The 20,110-nt window shown below is 33.8% G+C and overlaps 1 protein-coding gene across 5 annotated transcripts in view; it reads left to right on the top strand.

Annotated features, from left to right (window-relative positions):
* The window catches only part of LOC116339262 (segmentation protein cap'n'collar), an 86,875-nt gene that overhangs the window by 11,416 nt on the left and 55,349 nt on the right, over positions 1-20,110 (top strand). For 2 of the 5 annotated variants that reach the window (XM_031765034.1, XM_031765033.1), the window contains exons 3-4: positions 17,211-17,378; positions 17,516-17,585. In XM_031765034.1, the coding sequence (XP_031620894.1) occupies positions 17,211-17,378; positions 17,516-17,585 (238 nt within the window). Of the gene's footprint in view, positions 1-10,052; positions 10,191-15,591; positions 15,725-17,049; positions 17,086-17,210; positions 17,379-17,515; positions 17,586-20,110 lie in introns of those variants that run through there. The other 3 variants (XM_031765035.1, XM_031765038.1, XM_031765036.1) reach the window with 3 other exon arrangements.

A 20,110-nucleotide genomic window follows, 5' to 3' on the forward strand; every position in this document is an offset into this window, starting at 1 on the left:
ACAGTCACTGATATATACGATTGCACAATGTACACGTCCATATTTCCTCTTTGTCGGTGCACACGCGCGCGCATGCCCAATATAAAAATGCATGATCGAATTGTCTTATGGCGCTTTCGTTTTATGCAATCCAATTTCGAAATGAATGCATACACACATACATTTAATTGAGAATTTGCTGTTATTGACCGAAATACAGTAATTCATGTCGACTGTATCGGCAGATGATGTTCGCATTTGAAAATACGACATCCAAATGTCTGCCAACGACGAAATTCAAGGGAAAAACAGATATTTCCGGCAAATGAAAGTCAAGCGCACATACACCAAATCAACATGACTACAAAAATGAAATAAAACGCGGAACAGAAATGAAAACTGTAAAAAAATGGAATTTCCATTTTTTTCGTAGGTGTATAGTTTGAATCAACTAATTTTTGAAAATGTTTTTTGTTCGAAACAAACAATTTCGACAGAATAATTTTCAGTAAATGTTGCATTCAATGGGTTATGACGAACTTAGATCTAAAAAAAGCACCTATAAAAATGAATGACTGTGTCGAAGTCATTGCACTGTCGATTGATTTTTTTTTTGTTTTTGCATCTTTCTTTTTGTGCTGAACGTAAACGAAATTGAGATTTAAAAAAAACTATGTACGTTTGCCAAAATTAACAATTAAGCACTGCAGTTCAGCACGTGTGCATTCGACGACACAAAATGTCGAATATAAATACATAAATGAAAACTTGTATGAAATGTATAATCAAATCTTGTTGTTTAAAATTGAAAGTACGTCGAAAAAAGGATATAAACAAAGATAATGAAAGAATATTGCTTATTTTAATTGCACCAGACACCATTGCATTCGATGCGTACACTGAATCAATCATAATATATCAAAAAGCCAAAAGCGTATAGCAACTGTGCTAACACTAAAATCGTTTCAAGTTTGATTTGTGCTATCTCCTTTATGCCCGTCTTTTGAGACGTAATTGCGTCTAGCTGATTTCCAAATGGAAACTCATGTGTGTGTGATTTTATTTTTAAATTTACCGTTATTTATACACATTTATTAGACATAATCTATTTTATAAATTACTATCGAGTGTGTTCTAGATGTTGACTTGGGTCACAGTCATATTCATATATTACATGCCAAATATCATGTGTCCCACTCGTCTATCTTTGTGTAAATATTTGGTGAGCTTGATATGCGAAAATATGCATTGCAGCCGTGTAATACAACTGAAGTGTGAAAATCAAACGATAAACGTACCGACAGAGAATAAACATAAACAACCGTGTACATTTAACTAACTTTCACTTGAGTGAACAATGTGGCAATTTACTGCGTCCAAAATGAAAATTCACAACAGTAAATTCAAATATCGTATATTTACATTGGCTTCCAAAAAGATGTTCACCTTTTTTACACATAATTCAATGTTTCGACGTCACACCAAACAAGTTCGACAGCGCAAACCGACGACGATGAAGAAGAAACAAGAGCGGTGCGCTCAGAGACATATAAATATGATTAAAAAAATTCGTTGTAGTGCCGGTTAACATGCCGATCAACCAGCATGATTAAAATGCAACAACAGCAAAACAAGAGAATTGTATTCGTCATGAAAGAAAAAAAAATCGTCAAACCGTAAAAAAAGAAAAACGCGTTTTTCTTTTTGTTCTCAGCATCGTGCATACTCAGCTTCGGCATGAGTGTGTATGTGCACTGAATAGTAACCAACCAAAATTAAACAAGACTATTTGGTTGACATTGTGAATGGACTTTTTTGGTAGTTACATGAACCCCGCTTTCACCTGAGACATATTAATACCAAATATAGTTCTCAATTGCAAATCGAATGAAAGAACCGAAGCGTAATGCGCTGTTAATGTGTGATTGGTCTTTTTTCTCTTTTGGTTTTCGTTTTGTAAATAGAATTAATGGCGTTAAATGTCAGAATTATGAACTGTTTCATATTGGTGCAACATTTGTGATTTATCTGAATCGTGTGAGGTGCGCTCAATCAAGAGAAAGAGACGCAGAACGAAAGGGGAAGAGAGAGGGAGAGGGAAAGAGAGTGAGTGAAAAGGAGATTCGAAACGCGCGTAAACGTGACCATGTTCTCATTGCCTTATTTATAGTCGTGTGTCAATAACATCGTTGCGTTCACTCACTTCACAATTTTTTTTTTTTTTGCTCTTCGTTCGTAATTGAGTGGCGTCGTACGATTTTACACGATGCTCTCATATACACAATTATATATATATGATTCATCTTTCGATGCACTTATTCCCATGAGTTTGATCAAAAAATGGATTACATTTCCAATATGGTAATCGCACTGGTAGAAATTCATTCGTTTCGGTGATCTATTATTGTGCCAAAGCCGAAACCCACGGATTTTTTTTTTACAACAATAACTCAATTTGGTTGGTTTTTTTTTTGTTCTCGACTTTTCCATTCTGTGATCACTTTTTTTTTAAATTTAAAACGTTGCTTTTTTCATATATTCAAATTTCATTCTTTTTCCAACTTAAAATGACATTTAGAACATGTCATCGGATTTATTAGCTGAATTTGTATTCGCCTTTTTTCTCTCTCGCTAAATTGCACATTCATTTTTGGATTGTTTTATTGCCCAATAAACGAATTTCTCCTTGATAACTCTTAAACCAAACAGAAAAAAAATGTTTATCAATGCGATTCATTTATTTTATTTTTCTCACAACATGCAATATCAAATTGATCGTACAGTGTGTTTGAGTGTGTGTGTGTGTGTGTGTGTGTTGATGTTCTTATGTTTATGATGCGTCTGTAAAAGGAAATGATATTTACATGCACGAATTCAAGTGACATGTGTGTACATTTGGTTTTAGTTGTCAAGTAGCATGCCAGTGCTTGTACCACCATATTCGGCGATTTCAGGTTGAACTTGATTTTCACATAAGACACACAAAAAAAAAACAACAACCGAGCAATCGTTTTTATTCATTCGACGAATCGAATCCAATTAGACCAAAATATCAATGTCTCTCTGTGTGTTTGTGAATTTAACTCTCTATAGAAAATGTTTAAATTGAACATTATGCAACTGTACACCCTTATTCAAAATTGAAAATTGTGCACTCAATGTGCATGCTAGAGGGGCTCGGAAGTTTTTTTTATTCGTGAAAAAAATCTTGCAAATTCACGAATATTGGTGCATTTTGAGTTGTGAATAATGTTACTTTCTGTGAATATTCGTGAATATTCCTGATTATCGTAAATACGCAAAATGGTGGCAAATGGTACATGTCATTTAGTGGAACGTCATTTGTAAAATCGCACAGGATTACTATAAGAATATTTATTACACAATTTTGAAGTAATTCACCCAAATTATTTTTTTTTTGTCAAAGAACATGTGGCAAATGCATGGGGCGAATCACGCTAGTGAATACTAGAAAAACTAGTAAATCTAGTGCGAAGAATGACGTCACAAACGAAGCCAACTTCACACCAAAGGCTATATAATTTATATGAAAAACTACTGAGAGCCAACTTCACGCACTAGAATTTTCTAGTTTTCTAGTGAAATTTTATCAAAAACTAGATGCACTAGAATTTTGTGATTGACCCCATGGGCAAATGTCATAACTGTCAAATTCAAATATAATTTCTCATGAGAAGGAAAGAGACCTGAAAATTGTTTCTATGGAATAAAATAACATGATTATTAATTTTGTGTGTGTTTCAAATCGCTGTGTTTCATATCATGAATATTTGTAATAATTGTTGCTAAAAATATGGCTTTGGAATGAAATTCATACAAAATCATTTGATGAAGTTCCGAGCCTCAAGAGTGCATGCGAATGAGAGGAATAAAAGAAATGTTATACAATGCTGAATCCTTTAACAGCACATGACAAACATGCTAGTATGCATTTTGCCCAGAATTTTATACTTTAATTGCGACTTGAGTGGAATTATTGACCTTGTCCTGGTTCGAAATAGATTCCATAATGGTTATGTATTACGTATACATGTCGATCCGGCTCTCAATTGGATGCAAAATGTGGCTAATTAAAGAAAAAAGCCTGCAACCCATTATTTATTTCCAAATATTATAAATTCATCGTAATCGCAAGCGTAATTTGGTGAATTTTTTTTCGTTTGTGCTTCGTCGTAATAAATGTATATGCACATAACGGCACCGTATTCGGAAGTGGTCAATTAGTAGATATTGCAGTTGAAATGAGGGAGATTAAAAATAATATAGATCAACTTCTTAACGCCAAAATAACGGATTCGATGCATGCATATGCTTGATCAACTGGTCGACTTCCACGAATGAGTACACGCCGATTACTCTGAACAATTTGGCTGTTTTTATTATAAATGCTTGCGATGCCATGTTTAGTGGGCAAGACAAGGAAAAATGTGGATATAATTCATTGAAATAAAATTCATTTTTGGATTCGTTTCAAAACGACGCATCTATTTATTTATTTATTGTGAGTGTGGTGTGTTTTTCTTTGGAAATTCTGAAATTCACAGATAAACGGTGTGAGAGACAGAGAGGTTGTGTGACATTTCAATGCATTTGAGAACGTGAAAATTGCCAACGAGAATCAAATAGAAAAATGTTTGTATCAAAAATAAGCAAACCACGCGCCGCACAAATAAAAAAATAACAACAGGCGTGTGCTTGCACCTCAACAAAGTGTGTGTGTGTGTGTGAGAGAGAGAGAGAGAGAGAGGGAGAGAGAGTTTTTTATATTGCAAAGCCTAGCAAGTGCTGCTCAAGTTAAACACCCACCTAATTCCTTTCTTTCAACAGATCAGACGGTCATGCTTGATTTATACATGCTTCGCTTTAATGTTCGTTCGCACAAAAAAAACCGACGTATGCATTTGTGAGTGCGCGCAAACGAAGCGCTCGTGAACATTTCTCAGTGCAATGTTCTTCCGTCTGACATTTTCACATGGAGCCAATGAATTTCAGATTTGCGCCACTGAACGCGCCAATTCCTATCAAAACCTCTTAGAACATTTTTCGCTCTCTTTCTCTCACTTTTTGGCTTTCTCTTCTGTTCGACACTTCTTTAATTTGACGTCGTAAAACATACATGCAAAGCACACATTTAATCACATTTGTTCGACCATGACAATCTCATCGTCCGATGAACCACGCAAATGAACTTTCGATCCGGCGAAGAGAATTAAAAAAAAACCCCATCCGCACATTTCATTTTACAAAACCAAATTCGACGAAGCAATTTTCGTCTAAATTCTAATCAGAATTGATAGAAAATAGTTGTTACGATCGCATTGAGTAACAAAACACATTCATCGTGGTCGGGGCAAAATTGCGTGAGGTAATTTAATGATTTCAATGTAAAAAAAAGTAGTATACAGAAGAAGGAGTGGATGTGACGTCAAAAGAAATGATTTCCCAGAATAAAAATGTTTTGCATTTTGTTAGGGCTTCAATATTATTATTATTTAATCAATATGCGGCACACAATAATACACATTTTCTTTCGAAAAAATGTGTTTCGATACAATAAATAAAGCCATTTGTTTGGCACGTAAAATCAAAACAAGAAATTCAGGTCATGGAAAGCACCACCACTCATTGTGTATTGTTCAAATTTAGATAATCATTCTCAGACTCTTTACTCGGAAAGACACACACACATTTCATTTGCAATGATCAAAATAACTTCCAAGAAAATCGACGACAATCTCTTCTTGATTAAAATAAATACAATGAGCAGCTAAAACTTTGAATCATATTTTTCACACGTGATTTAAAATGTTTAGTCGTGTTGCTGAGATTTGAAAATGTCCTTAGTACAAGTTTGCAACTCACGACAGTAAAATGTCGTAGAGCAACGCAAAGAGAGAGAAAAAACACTTCATTTCGCAAGATTGTGCGACTAGGACGCCCAGACACGTTTTATCAGGTCTGCAAAAATTGTGTGATTTATTGTTATTTCTTTGACCGATTTTCTGTTCACTCAAAAAATTCAAAAAATTATTATTTAATTAAATCTACAGCCATATACTCTCTCTCTCACACACACACATGCACGCATCAAAATCACATAACAAAATCTAAATAGAAAAATAAGAAAAAAAAACGCCAACAATTTTATATATTCAAGCAGAAGTGTGTTTATTTGTTCATTGAATACAATAATAATAACAGCAACGATAACACAAAACCTAGTGCAAAAAAGTGTGTGGAAATGGTACGTAATCAAAGTGAGTCGATTGCATTTCCATTTTGGTGGTAGAGTAGTTTTTGCTCACTGAATGTATATGTGTGGATGTGTATTTTGCATTGCAATCGAATCGAACAGCGAATAAAAAAAATTGAATGATTTTGCATCCGATTTGCAATTTGACATCGAATCGCTTAATAATTTAAATAAATTTCTATTCAAAACAACATTGAAATGGCGCTATAAATGTTCTTGGAATAGTTTCTTGCAATTCCGGTTGACGGGCATTGAATTTCTAAGGGGTATGATCTGAACACTTTTCGTGAAAAACTCGGAGAGCGAATTTATGTCACCGTATCAACAATGACAAGGTGCTTGAATCAGCGCGAAATGGCATATGCATGCCAATAACATTTATTTGGTGCCCATATCCTACTGATAACAATAACGTTTTTACGCGGTTGCTGAATGAATGCATCGCGCTGTGCCACAATCAACGCATATTTAACACGTGATGTAATGTCGGAAAATCAACAGCTTCGTAATCAATATCACACACACATACACACACACTCACACACACACTCATAATCTATTTCTCTTACAAAAGCAGCTTCGACATTTGATTTCCATTTACAAAGCGAATTTCATTACAAATCTTGGCATCGAGAATGACAATTTTATTTATAAATGGAATAATAAAAAATGTATTCGGGACTTCGTTAGCAAAAGCATATTTTGAAAACAACTGCGCAATTTCTGTGTGCTTGAAGACAAAAAAAAAACAACAGTGCGACAGAAAAAAAACAGCTGACTAAAATCTTCTATAAGTGCATTGAACTTCATTGCTGAATTCGCTAGAACGTTGGATCTCTTTTTTCTCTCTTATAATTCACGTTTCTCTTTTTTGCATTTTCTTCTTTGGTTTTCGCACAATTTAAGATAGTCAGCAGTATTTGTGAAATCAATCACAGTGTGTTCCATTTTACGCGTGTCGACCAATTACTTATTGATTCTTCTAATAAGTTTTGGATGTTATTCTTCCTTACTAAACCGTGTCGATTTTTAAACAACGATTCTTCTCTCTCTCTCTCTCTCTCTCTCTCTCTCTCTCTGTGTGTGTGTGTGTCTGTTTGTGCTTGAAATGAGATTTTAATGTGTTCAAAATTACAGATACACACAGCAGCATAACAACACGCCATGAAAATTGCCGCAAATGAATAGATGAAAAAAATGAAGAAACGAACATGAAAAACAGACGAAAGTCTGTAATAGCTAATGTGCCGGCTTTCTTTCTTTCTCTCTTGTTCTCTCTTCAACATTTGAAAACGAATTTAAAAAAAACTGCTTGTACGCAGTAAACTTTTGACCAAACATTTTCTCAAAACTTAATAGTTAGCTGAAATTGTGAAAGCCGAAAATTCGGTCAAAATTTTTCTTCAATTTCTTTCATTTATATTTCCGACTTCGGTCTCTTTATAGAGAGAATAGAACAAAAAGAAATGTATTGACATTAAAAACAAAAATTATGAATGTATAAGCGAGCAAAAGAGAGAGAATGTGTAATTTGTTTCGCTAGAACTTGCTTGTTGATTTAGTTGCATGTGTGGCTGAATTGCGTATGAATGTATCGTATAGGTTCATAAACTCTTTGGCCAGTTACCGGTACGTTAAACTCAATTGCTGAATATATCTTTCCTTCTTTCTTTTTTTCATTCTTCTCGACTTGTTCTTGTATTGTACCAAGGTCAATACGTTTCGGCAGAACAAAATCATGTATCTACACGAATCGTTGTCATTTCTCTGATTCCTCATTTCGAGCTATGATGATAGCAAAATCTATCTATTGGATTCGCTTTTTTTCCATTGTGATATCAACAAACTCAACGCATACTCACCCATTCTCACAGTTACTGGGAATTCAACGTCGTTGTGTTGGTTTTTATACTCATACTCACACACAAATCGAGTGATGTGTTTTTTTTTTCGTATCGACGTGAACACATGTATTCCATGTGCTACTATGTGAATTGCATAACTTTGGGCGACTTTTCTTCCAGAGAAAAAAAACCGAAAATATTCCATGTTTTTATTGTTCTTCATCCGATTTTCATAATCATATTATATTGTTTCTCTTTGTTTCATATTGGATACACATAAATATATAGGATGTTATGATATAGAAAATGTATGACAATGGATGAAAATTAATTGGTTTTGATTCAAATGCGAGTTGCCATAGACAACATTGCGTTGACAATAGCAAAAACAAGGAAATGAAACCGCATACATTTCCTTTTGAATTTCTGTTCTCTCTACCTCTTTCGCTTTTATTTGCATTTCGATTCATTCCGCAATGCGAGGAATAATTTTCTCATAAATTTCCATATGCCTGAGCAACACAACCGATTCAAATTGAAATAAACAAAAATTATATATGTGATTTGAATGACAAATACAGTTATATGTATTTTTTTTTTATTTTTCCAACGATTTTGAAATTGATTTATATTTTGCGTCCACTTCAGTGGTGGCCTCAATTCAAATTTCTACTCCCGCTGATTTAAGTTGGTTTTATTGTCAATTCAAAAAAAAGGCAGACATACTATTCTAGAAAGATACAAATTGCACTGGAAAAAAACTTAAAATGTGTTGCACTTCTCAAAGATTATCCGAGATGGCGCTCTTTTCACTCACATCAAGAAGCTTCGATAAAAGCTTATGCATTCAAGTATATATCCATTGACGCTTTCATGAAATCAATTTTTGTTTCAACACATTTGCTACTGAAATTCAGTCAGCGAAATCCATGCGTACATAAACAAGCTTTAATTTGTTTGGGAAAAAAATCAGACCGATATTGATAAGAATGAAAAAAATTATAAAAAAAGTCTGAAATTATTAATTCTAAACAGATAATCCTGGAAAAATTATGATTTATTTTTTTTTATTTTTAGCATAAATGTGATATGAGGTCAGTCAAAATAACATCTAAATTTTATAAAATGTACATTATGATGCTGATCTCAAATGAACTTGACGTGCCTCTTAACAGCGACTTGTAATTTGGGCAATCGTTATATAGATAATATTGACTCCGAAATACATAGGTGGAAATGTACGATAAGATGCTTTGCTATTCATTTCGATAAACTCATGCTAATTAGATCGTGCACAGAGTTATCAAGAAGATATGATCGAAAAAAATACAATTTTTAAAAAAATATCATCGCAATATTTTTTTTGAAGCAACAGAATATTTTTTCAACACACGCAAATATATTATTTTCGTCATTCGAAGTGAAAAAACCCCGACGTTGATAGTGATACACGGAATTATTGATAATCGAACATACATTCACATATATCGTGTGTAAGAAGGAATAAAAATCTCAAAACTTGAGCAACAACAACACCCATTAATTTTATTTTTTTCGAAAAAAATTTGCCGTTAACTGTTTTTTTCAAAAAATTATAAGTTGTTAACCGTATTTTTGATCTTCATAAAGTAAAGCAACGACATTTGAATAGGACGAAAAAAATAGCAAGACAAAAATAATATCAGTACAAGTGCAAAATGTCAATTTTGAAAAATATATTTTTGTCGTATTTTTTTGCATTTTCAGAAATCAAAAATTTTGATAAGAGAAACCAACGCTTTTTCGCTGATTTTTTGAAAATTGATTTTAGTTTTGAATTACTTCTCCTAGGGACTTGAGTTCTGTACTTTAAGCAGATTTTTGAAAAAAAAAAGAAAAATCAAACCAAAGTGATCGAAAGTGTAAGTAAAAAAAGCTGTTTCCTTAATAAAGTCATTGTGTTTATTATATTAATAATTGAAAAACAAAAGATGGTTTGCTTTGATGAAAATGGAATTGTTATTGCATCAACGGTCACATCACACGTTTATACAAAAGACGACGAACAATGTCTTGTGGATTTTTATACGCAATATCATTTGTGCTCATTAACGGTAAATAAATTTGCTTTATCACATAGATTCAATAGATACTTGCTTGCAATGAAACACGGAAATAGTGCACAATTGCTTGAATTTTAGGGTGAAATGTATACGAAACGATCCACACCGTAGCGTGATGATATTTGTGACTTACACAATTTCTTGAGATAAATGGATCATAAATTGAAATATGGCTTTTAATCAAATTTGCGTGGCAATTGGGTTTTGTCGCGTTACAACTTTTATGGTGGCGTCACATTTATTGCCATTATTACTATCATCGTCTGTACACACTCTTTGTCTAGTTCAATTCATCATCGGAGATGTTGCTATCTCTCCATCTTTATCATCTCATTCTGGGTGTCTCTCAGTCTCTCTTTCACTCGATAAAAGGTTAAATAGTAATCTAACGATTCTTATCACTGTCATAACCTCTTTCTTGTGAATTAAAAAACGACCATTTTTTTGGTTTCGCTTGTTTTAATATCAAAGCGATCGTTAATTTATTGTCAAGCATTTAAACCGTTTTTGTTTGAAATCAATTCCATTGTATCCCATGTTGTCGTATTTTCAATTGTGTTTACCGTTTATCATTTTCATGATTACGATATATCATCGAAAATAATAATAATTTTACAGTGTGACATTAAATGTTCTGTCTATGTGTGTGTGTGTATGTGATTTCATTAGCTTTACTTGTTATTGTTTGTTTGTCGTGAATTATAGTATAGCATTGACGCCGCACATTGTTGATATTGGTTTTCTTTTTGATGTGATGTTATGGCATTTTCCTTTGGTCTTGTGACGTTCAGCTAAGCGGTTACAAAAGGTCAAGTAGATAAACGCATCGAAACAGGTTCATACCTGCCATATGTATGAAATCAAAAAAAACGGACGGCGCGACTTCACTAGAACAATTTTCGATCGTTGTGTGAAGTTTTATTCCATTTTTCTTATTGTGGCCGATCGATTTGTGCACAAAGAAACGCACAACAATAATAACAAAACAAAAATTAATTGCTGCGAAAGATCATTAGTTCAATTTGGTTAATTTCTTTTTGCTTTGGATATTGAAGGTACATGATTTATTGCTGTTAATGCCACCACAAAATCCGTATTGATTAATGGATGACATCGCCTCTCAGACACACATACACACACATGCACGCATCAACAATGGACCAAACCACTTTGTGGTGGAGTGCCGTTTATAAAAACACATACAAAAAATACCACACACTCAAAGGATAGAAGAAAGTCTTTCACCACATGCCCATCTCGTCCTTTTTTCTTTTCACTTTGGCATCAACAGTGATGCGATATCAAAACGGCGGCTTGTTTTTTTTTTCTTCATTTCGATTCTATATTGCCCAATCATTAGTCCATGATTAACAATATAAAATGTCAGATAACATTCAATACATAATTGATTTTCGACTAGTACCACGAACACGACATACACCAAAATCATCCATCACTTTCTAATTTGTGGCATTTTAACAATGTCTCTGAAACGCAACGGTTTTATTCTTTTAAATAAACGATTTTCTAATCGATACTATTGAATACAAATTGAATTCGATTTCATTAAAATACGAATTGAATTTAAAAAACACACATACACAATTATCAGAATGTTATTGAACATGAATGTTTAAACGACAAAGAAAAAAAAACGAACGTTTCACATATGCGATGCTCATGAACTTCTCGGTCGTCACACCATCATACAAGGAACTCTCTTGAATATTCTCGATATATAAACTAGAACTTAAGTCAGAAAAAAACTCGTCCATCGCGTGCGGATAATTGACAATGTTTTGTAACTATTGCGCGTTGCGTTTCATTTGGCGGGTTTGTTCGCGATTACATATAACCTAGTGCGACATTAAAATTTGATTTCCTTGAATGCTAATGGAATGCAGTAAATTACACATGCATTGCGAAAATTATCATAAATTTAGTTAATTGAAGTTCGATTTTTTCTCCATTTCCATTCGTTGTTGTTGTTACAATTACTTTTTGGTGGAATTTTTTCAACTGCCACCGAATTTCAAACCGATTGATTCTATAATTTAAGTTTCTACACGCACGTACACATTCGCTTCTGGCCGCCATAAGACTTGTAGTGCCAAAAATTCTCTCAAACTAGAAATAGTTTTGGATGCTCTTGGAGGAAATGCCATCTATTGGAGACTTTTTAATTCATTTCCAACGTGCTTGATTCACGAGTCAATATTCTTAAGTTTTAAAATTAAAATTCAAATAAAATTGAAGAGAAGAAAAAATATACAGACAAGTAAAAAAAACATTCGAAATGGAAAGAATAAAGGGCAATCCCTACCACTTTTATCTTTTCCATTTATTTATCCACCTATTCTGGTATTTCTCCTGTCTTCATCATCGAACCCCAAATACTTTGTGCGCTGCCGACATTATGTACAAGCGAAAGCATTTGGTATATGGGGCGTGTCTTATGCTGTATATAATGCGCAAAGCAAAAATGAGAGAATTTGAATGTCTGCTCGATGTTCGATCGACAGTCGTCAAATGTTGTAGAATGTTATGCGCCGAGTCAAAATGATTTTCGATCCGTCGAATTTTTGGATTTAAATTTTTTTTTCTCGAATTTTCACGACTTTAAAATCATATATATGCACATAAAATTTCCGCAATCAGACCGAGAAAAAGTTAAGAAAAAGTCACCGAAAATAAAGAGAAATGACTAAAAAAATTCAACGAAAAATTGGAACCACTGAACAAACAACAAGTCATAGTGTGTTTAGAGAAGAAAAAAAAAACACTGACTGCACTGTTTGATATATTGGTTGTATAAAAAAAAAATGGACAGAAAACCATGCATTTATGCACAAATTGGCTAAGAAAGACATAAGTCTGATAATGGAGAGATAACAATGGGATAATCCATTTTTGTGTTATTCTTTGTTCTTTGCCATCGATTTGTCCACGTCGACTTCGCTCTTTTTCCCTCTCTCTCTCACTCTCTCTCTCTATCGCTTTCTCTAGCTTCTTTTTTGAGAGAGATGTTACTTTTTTCATAATGCTATTTTTTGCAATATTTATTATTTTATTGCATATGGTAGGATTTGCGGCAGGTTCCAATGTTCCAAACTTTCACCATACAATGGCATCGTTTGGTATTTTTTTGGCTTTAACTTGAATGCATCACACTGTTTCGCAAACAAAACGAAAAATTAATAGAGACTGAAGGTGTTTTATTTTTTTTCTATTCTTGATCTTTCTACTTCCTATCGTTTGTTCCAGTGAATTTGTGGTTGCTCGCTGTGGTTGCATACAGTAGCAACTCTTCGAACATTTCGTTAACACAAGAGCGAGCGAGAGAGAGACACACACAAAAAATGCGCAAAGAAAATAAATAGAGAAAACGATAATGTTGTAAGATGCTTGAAAATCACTTGTACAATGTGTTGTTGTTCATCCAGCCACTCGATCATCTTCTATTTATTTTCATTGGAATCAATTCCCTGTAAAATACCCACATTCGGGTGAAATAATTTCTAATTGAGCTTCCGTTCTGCTATTTTATTTGACAATGTTCAGTCGAACGCATTCAGCCATTGAATCAATATTTTCATATCGACCTAACAAAATACTATGTTTTAAATACAAAAAAGGTGTGTATAGGAGAACTTCGAACCAGAAATAAAATTATGTAGATCAAATTGTGCAAGCATCGAATGAGATCGATCATCCGTACCTATAAATAGTAATGTTTGTGATAGAAAAAAAAAAATGATGCAATCCGAAATGCAAATCGAACATTCACATTTTATTGAGATCGTATTTGCAATCAAACAATTATCATTTTTTAACGATTGTCAATCGAACTCGACGGAGATAGAATAGGACAATATTCCTTTGGGTATCGCATTTGCCACCCGTAATACAATGAATACCAAATAAAACACAGTGACATGCCCGCAAGGGAGATGAACAAAAATAGTTCGCCCGACGAACTTTGCCACATACACTTGCACACATGAATTAAATGGATCACACGTCTCATACCATCAATTGCAAGGAGTCTGAAGCAAAAATCTTATCTGTTGCCAATAAATTTCATCGTTGTTGCTCTTCCTCCCCCCTCTCTCTCTCTCGATTTGTGTTTGAAAGAAGATGTCGTTGTCATGTTTTTTCCTTCTCATATTCTAATGTTGTTGTTGCTTTGAAATTGAAAATGATAAGGTGATTTCGATTTCTTAATCTTGAACATGTATAGTAAAAACAGAAACACATACTATCTAACATTGACTTACTCATTCATTCGGTTTGTGATCGCAATGGATTCTTTGTTTATTCCGATTTGTAATCGAAGTTCGGTTGTCGCGTTTTGCCATTTCTTTCTCTCGCCTGCCATTCCCTTGATATTTCCATTTTGTTCGCTCCACCGTTTGCATGCTGTGTGAGTACGCTTGTTGTAGTACACAATCAATACGAAGAAAATGAAATGATGAAATGATTTTATTAAAGGCGCGATATAGATGATAGCGCAATTTGCGAAACATTGCAAAAATATATTTGTCTCAAGCGTTATGATTTGAGCGTTCAGTGTGATTTAAAAGTTGCTGGTGGTAGTAATAGAGTGCCGGCATCATATGGTTTTGATCGTCAACACGATCACCACACTGATTGCATCGAAAACAAACACACACACACACACACACACACACACACATGGGAGACAAACAGTGATCGCGACGAGTATATAAATAACGCACAAAAGAAAACAAAACTTTCAAATGGCGAGTTGATAAAAAAACGCACAATTTCGCATCCGTCCGTTGTATTTTATTATTTTATTGTCATTGGATTTAAATCGCATTGTATTTTGCATAGCTGTTCCTGTTTTTCGTTCATCTCTTCGATATTTCGCTAAATATTCAACCAAAACATATCAAATACGCTCGGCCAATAATAATTGATGTTATTATAATTATTCTGACATAAATATCGCGCACGTATGAACATTTAATTAGTGATAATCGGAGCACGTACAACGATCACGTACTGTATAGCGTGCGCGCATTCATACAAAGCATCTTGAGCAAAGCGCTTTCTCTTTCTGTCTCGATCACTTTTTCGTTCGCGTCATACACAGATTTTTTTTTTTTGTTTTTTTGAAAAAAGGACATTTCAATGTTCGCGCATTCAATCGAATTATAATAACATAAAAATCTCAAGAAAATAAAATAGCAAAGTGTGAGAAATTAACATTCAGAATCGCGCGCGCAAAAGATAAAGCAAACACAAAAGGAAATAATAAATATTATTTGATTTTGTTTAAAGGAAACAGAAAAAAAAAACTCAAATTGTAGCAAACTGCTGGCTCTCAACTGGGTCGCTTTGAACAGTGAACAGTGGTGCACGGTTTAAGAAAGGCGACTGCTTCGCTCTTGCTGATTTATAATTCTCAGCACAACTTTGTTTGTTTTCATCGTATCTCAAATGTATTCGAAGTTGGTTTTTGTTCACCATTTCAGCCGGTGATTGATTTTAGTTAAATGGTGAATTGATAATTTTACTTCAATATTTTCCATTGTTTAATTTTTTTATGGTTCTACGGCTGATCAGAATTGTACAATTGCCAATCTTCCTCTTTTTTTGATCTGATTGAATTTAAGTCGGTTCGTATCGGGTGCTGTAATTCACTTCCAAATCAGACATGAACATTCGAGATAAAAGAGTATAATTTAGAAGAGATTATTGAAATAAAAAAATCTTCCATTCGATATTTATGTCTCGACATACTGGATTATTTATCTGAAAGCTTAGCCCAATAACTGAATAGACACACAAACGATTATCACTCTATCGCAACAGAGTATCATTTATGTTACTTTTTTTCATATTTACAAAGAAATAAACATTCCATATAATTTGTTTATGATTTGTTTGAATTATTTAAGGCATTAATATCAAAAGTGTCTCTGTGTTTATCCGAAATTTCACAAATTTATGAAATTTTAAATGTGCTCTCTTAACGAGCAATTAGATATTTTTTTATTTATACCTTTGCTTTCGAATAATATTTGCACTTGAGTTAGATATCACGCAAATGACACGGAGAACAAAAAGTCATCGATAAATGTGAAAAAGGTCACAAGCTGCAGAAAGTGTTAGAATTTTTGATGTGAATAAATATTTTGTTTGACATGTTCACCGTCATCGGTGAGATTTATTTTCAATATGGTTCATGTCCAATTCATGTCCACTGCAAACGGTTCAATTTGATTGAAAGTTGGTCGTTGTGATTATTTGCAAAGTGATTTTAACCTTCGCCATCTTTTTGACAGAAATCATCAGTTTATGATTTTATTTTGTCATTTAACAGTGGCACATGCTTCGAAATCATTTCAAATCATAGCCGAATGAATTAAAACGTCAAGAAATAAAAAAAAATCATATTCAGTATTATCATACATTGAATTGCCATTAGGTATACCCTTACTATCTATCAAACTATATGCGAATGTTGACTGTACGGTACAGTAAAGCCGTGACCCGTAACGAGATTAATCGACACGGGCAAGAATAACAACTTTATAACGAAATCAAATGAGTCTGTCTTGACTGTACTTAATTGACTCGAATTATTAAAAAAAACGAAGAGGAATTTTCGAACTGATAACGGTATCGCGTGATTTCTCCTTCCAGTGTGATTCTCTTTTTTTTGTCTTTGGTTTCTTCGTTTATTATTCGATGTCCAGACATTAAAATTGCCAGTCCAACTGCCCAATTTAGTGTGCGATATTGTCAAGAAGAGAGTGTTCACTATTTCAAAACTTTTGTTCAATTTTTTTTTCTCTGTTTGTTCACATATACGAGTTCTGTGATAACTGTTATCATGCACAGAAAAGAGAAACACGTGATTTGCTGTTTTTTTTTGTTCTCTATCTTTAGTTCATCATTTTATTGTGAAATTATTCACAAATTTTGCAATTGACATTTTATTGGTAATAATAAAAGCGATTTGCAATTTTCTCTTTCAAGGAGAGTGAAATTGTTGAAGTCTTATGGAAACAGGATGTGGACTTGGGTTACACCTTAGCTCCAGTTAAGGCACAATCACCTAAAGAATCCGTCAACGTATCGGGACCATCATTTAACACGGAAGATAATGAGAAATTGAAAGCTCTTCAAGAGCTCAAAAATGATAAGGTAATTTTACTTCTAATTTGCCATCGAATCAACACACCATTCCATGAGTTTAAAGTTAAATGCATTCATTTAATGTTAGAATTTTCCATGTTTTTTTTATAATAAATTAAATTTTAAACAAACATAAATTTGCGCAGCATAAACCAGAAGAGCCAAAGTTGGACGATGAATGGGCAGGCATCAATTTCACCGTCGACAACGAAACTGGTACGTATCAATTTTGTTTTTGCATAGAAGCATTGAAGAAATACGTTGAATAATCATGACCACAACTTACCGTGGCTCGGAAGTATTTCCGTTAGAAATTTTATTTTTTTAGTTGGTATTTGAGCAAATATAGTAGTGATTATGTTAAATATTCAGATTAAGAAAAGCATATTAGGTTAGAACTGCTGTTGCCATACACGAAAAAAGAAGTGAATTCATTTTATTTGATGAATTCGTGCGCAGCACTCGTTGGAACGGCTAAAACTGGTAAATTGTGTGTATTTGCTTGATTGTTTTTCCGTCTTCGAAAGTTTTGTGTAAACGTGTATGGCGCTCGTGTATGTTGCTGGGGCAATCCCACAGATTCTATTTCATATGTTGGTTTCGGCAAAAGCCATTAAATATAAATTTCGGATTTAGCTCTGGTTACATTAAAAATGAAAACGATATCGCCCTTATTATTTGTGTATGCAATATCTAACCGAAAAACGACAAGGGATGAAGCGAACCAAACGAGAAAAGAAGAGAAAAAAAACATGCACACCGAAAAAAAAGAAAATCAAAAGGCCCTTGCCACTTACAGCTCAGATAATACGGATAATACATCAAAATCTACGCGTATAACATACTCTCTCTCTCTCTCTCTCTCTCTCTCTCTCTCTCTCTCTCCAACAACCGCTCGCAATGAGAATATCCGACAATTTTCAAAAATGCGGTACGCATTTCAAATGTTCCATTTTCGACGTCGCCGTTGTTGTGTGCTTTCATGTTTTTTTCTTCTCCCTCTCTCTTGTCAAATATGGTCGCCTTCTCTCTCTCTCTCTCTCGCCGTCTCTTTGATATTCCTCTTTTCTTTTCCATTGGTGAAAAATGATCGAAACATTACTTGCGTTTCCTTGATATTAGAAGTTATTTATGTTGGGATGTGCGTGGTACGAATTTTTCGGTTCGTGTCGAGTATTTGAAATGGTGCGTTTTATGTATATAAGAGAATATCAAATGGTTTTCGGGGCACGTTATCGATTCAAATGCACGAAACAGCAAGAACAGCATCAGGGCACCGGAGAATGCCATATCGCAACCAAATGAGCAATGAACACAAACAAAAAAACGAACAAACAAACACATACACATAACCAGAACAGTCAGCCTCGATAGAAAATGTAAAACATCGTCATTAGGATGCGTTGCTAAATATTCAAATTCAATCGTATTTCCAAGTGCTCATACAAAATTTTCAACAAAATCGACAAACTGAGGCGATAAAGCTTACATTCAAATATTTTCACGCATAATTCGAAATGAAAACTAGTTCAACCGCTTTTATTTTTTTCGATCAGAATGAAATGGTTTGGTTCGATTTTGAGCGTTTGGTACGAGGGGCCATTGAAAATATTTCGGGATAATTTTAAAATTTTCATTGTTTACTTGATGAAGCGGAATTGTTCTTATGCTTGAGCTGTCATTTCTATTGAAAATTCACAATAAAATGCATTAATAACAGAGCACACATTTTTTCCGAACAATTGCCATTCGTTTCGAATAATATTTCATTACACTCTAATAGATTTGGATGGCCATGAAACTTTGTACAAACAAATGGCTTTCGAACAGAGCCACAAATCCAACAGATCATATATGTAAACTGAAACGACAGTTCAGAATTAATAATAATCATTTCATATTTATCTCAATCAAAATGCGACCACCATGTTTGGTAAAGTTTGCCGAATAGTTTACGCAAAATGGCCGGGACAATTGAATTCAATTGATGCGTTCTTCCGATTTGAAATCCAATTTAGACGAATCTGTGTATCAAACAAAATGACATGTTCGCTCAACATGGTCCAACACGAAGGGAAATGTCTGCACCAATAAGATGCCTCGACATTTGATTTTCGTGGAAAAAAAAGAGAACTGTTCGTCATATGCCAGATTGAAATGTGTCAGAGCTTATATAATCAGTCACCAGCATGAACAAATAAGAACGTTCACGACACATATAATCTAATCGAGACAAAAGAATGGAACATAATACAGATTATTATTATTATTTGATGGCGCGATATGATTTTCAAAAAATTGGATTTTCTCTCAGTCGCCCTTTGCATTGGTTGTCAGTTCAATTGCGCTGAAATGATGCGTTCTTTTCTGTCTCACCGATGTATATATTTCGACAATGCTGTATGATTTTCTTTTGATTTCTGATGGTATTCTGGACTCTTTTTGTTAAAAATGTTTTTTTTCTCTCATTTTTTTTGTTGGATCCATGCGCTGCGGGTAACAGAGCAGCCAATCAAAATGAATAGATCTAGCCATATCTAGAAAAAGATTTATCCACAGATCTTCAATGTAACAAAATGAAAGAGTCGAATCGAAGAGAGAAAGAATAAGAGACGTTTGACGTGTTGCTTCAGAGATTCTTCGTTTTTTCTCTTCATTTCTGTTGGCGAGGCGGAAAAATCTGTGAAGAATCTAATTTTGTATTGTTGTCGGAATAATGAAGACATTTTTCCATTGAAAAA

Source organism: Contarinia nasturtii, unplaced genomic scaffold (genome assembly GCF_009176525.2).
Source record: "Contarinia nasturtii isolate CC-2019 unplaced genomic scaffold, AAFC_CNas_1.1 Cnas_scaffold_493, whole genome shotgun sequence".
Lineage (NCBI taxonomy): Eukaryota > Metazoa > Arthropoda > Insecta > Diptera > Cecidomyiidae > Contarinia > Contarinia nasturtii.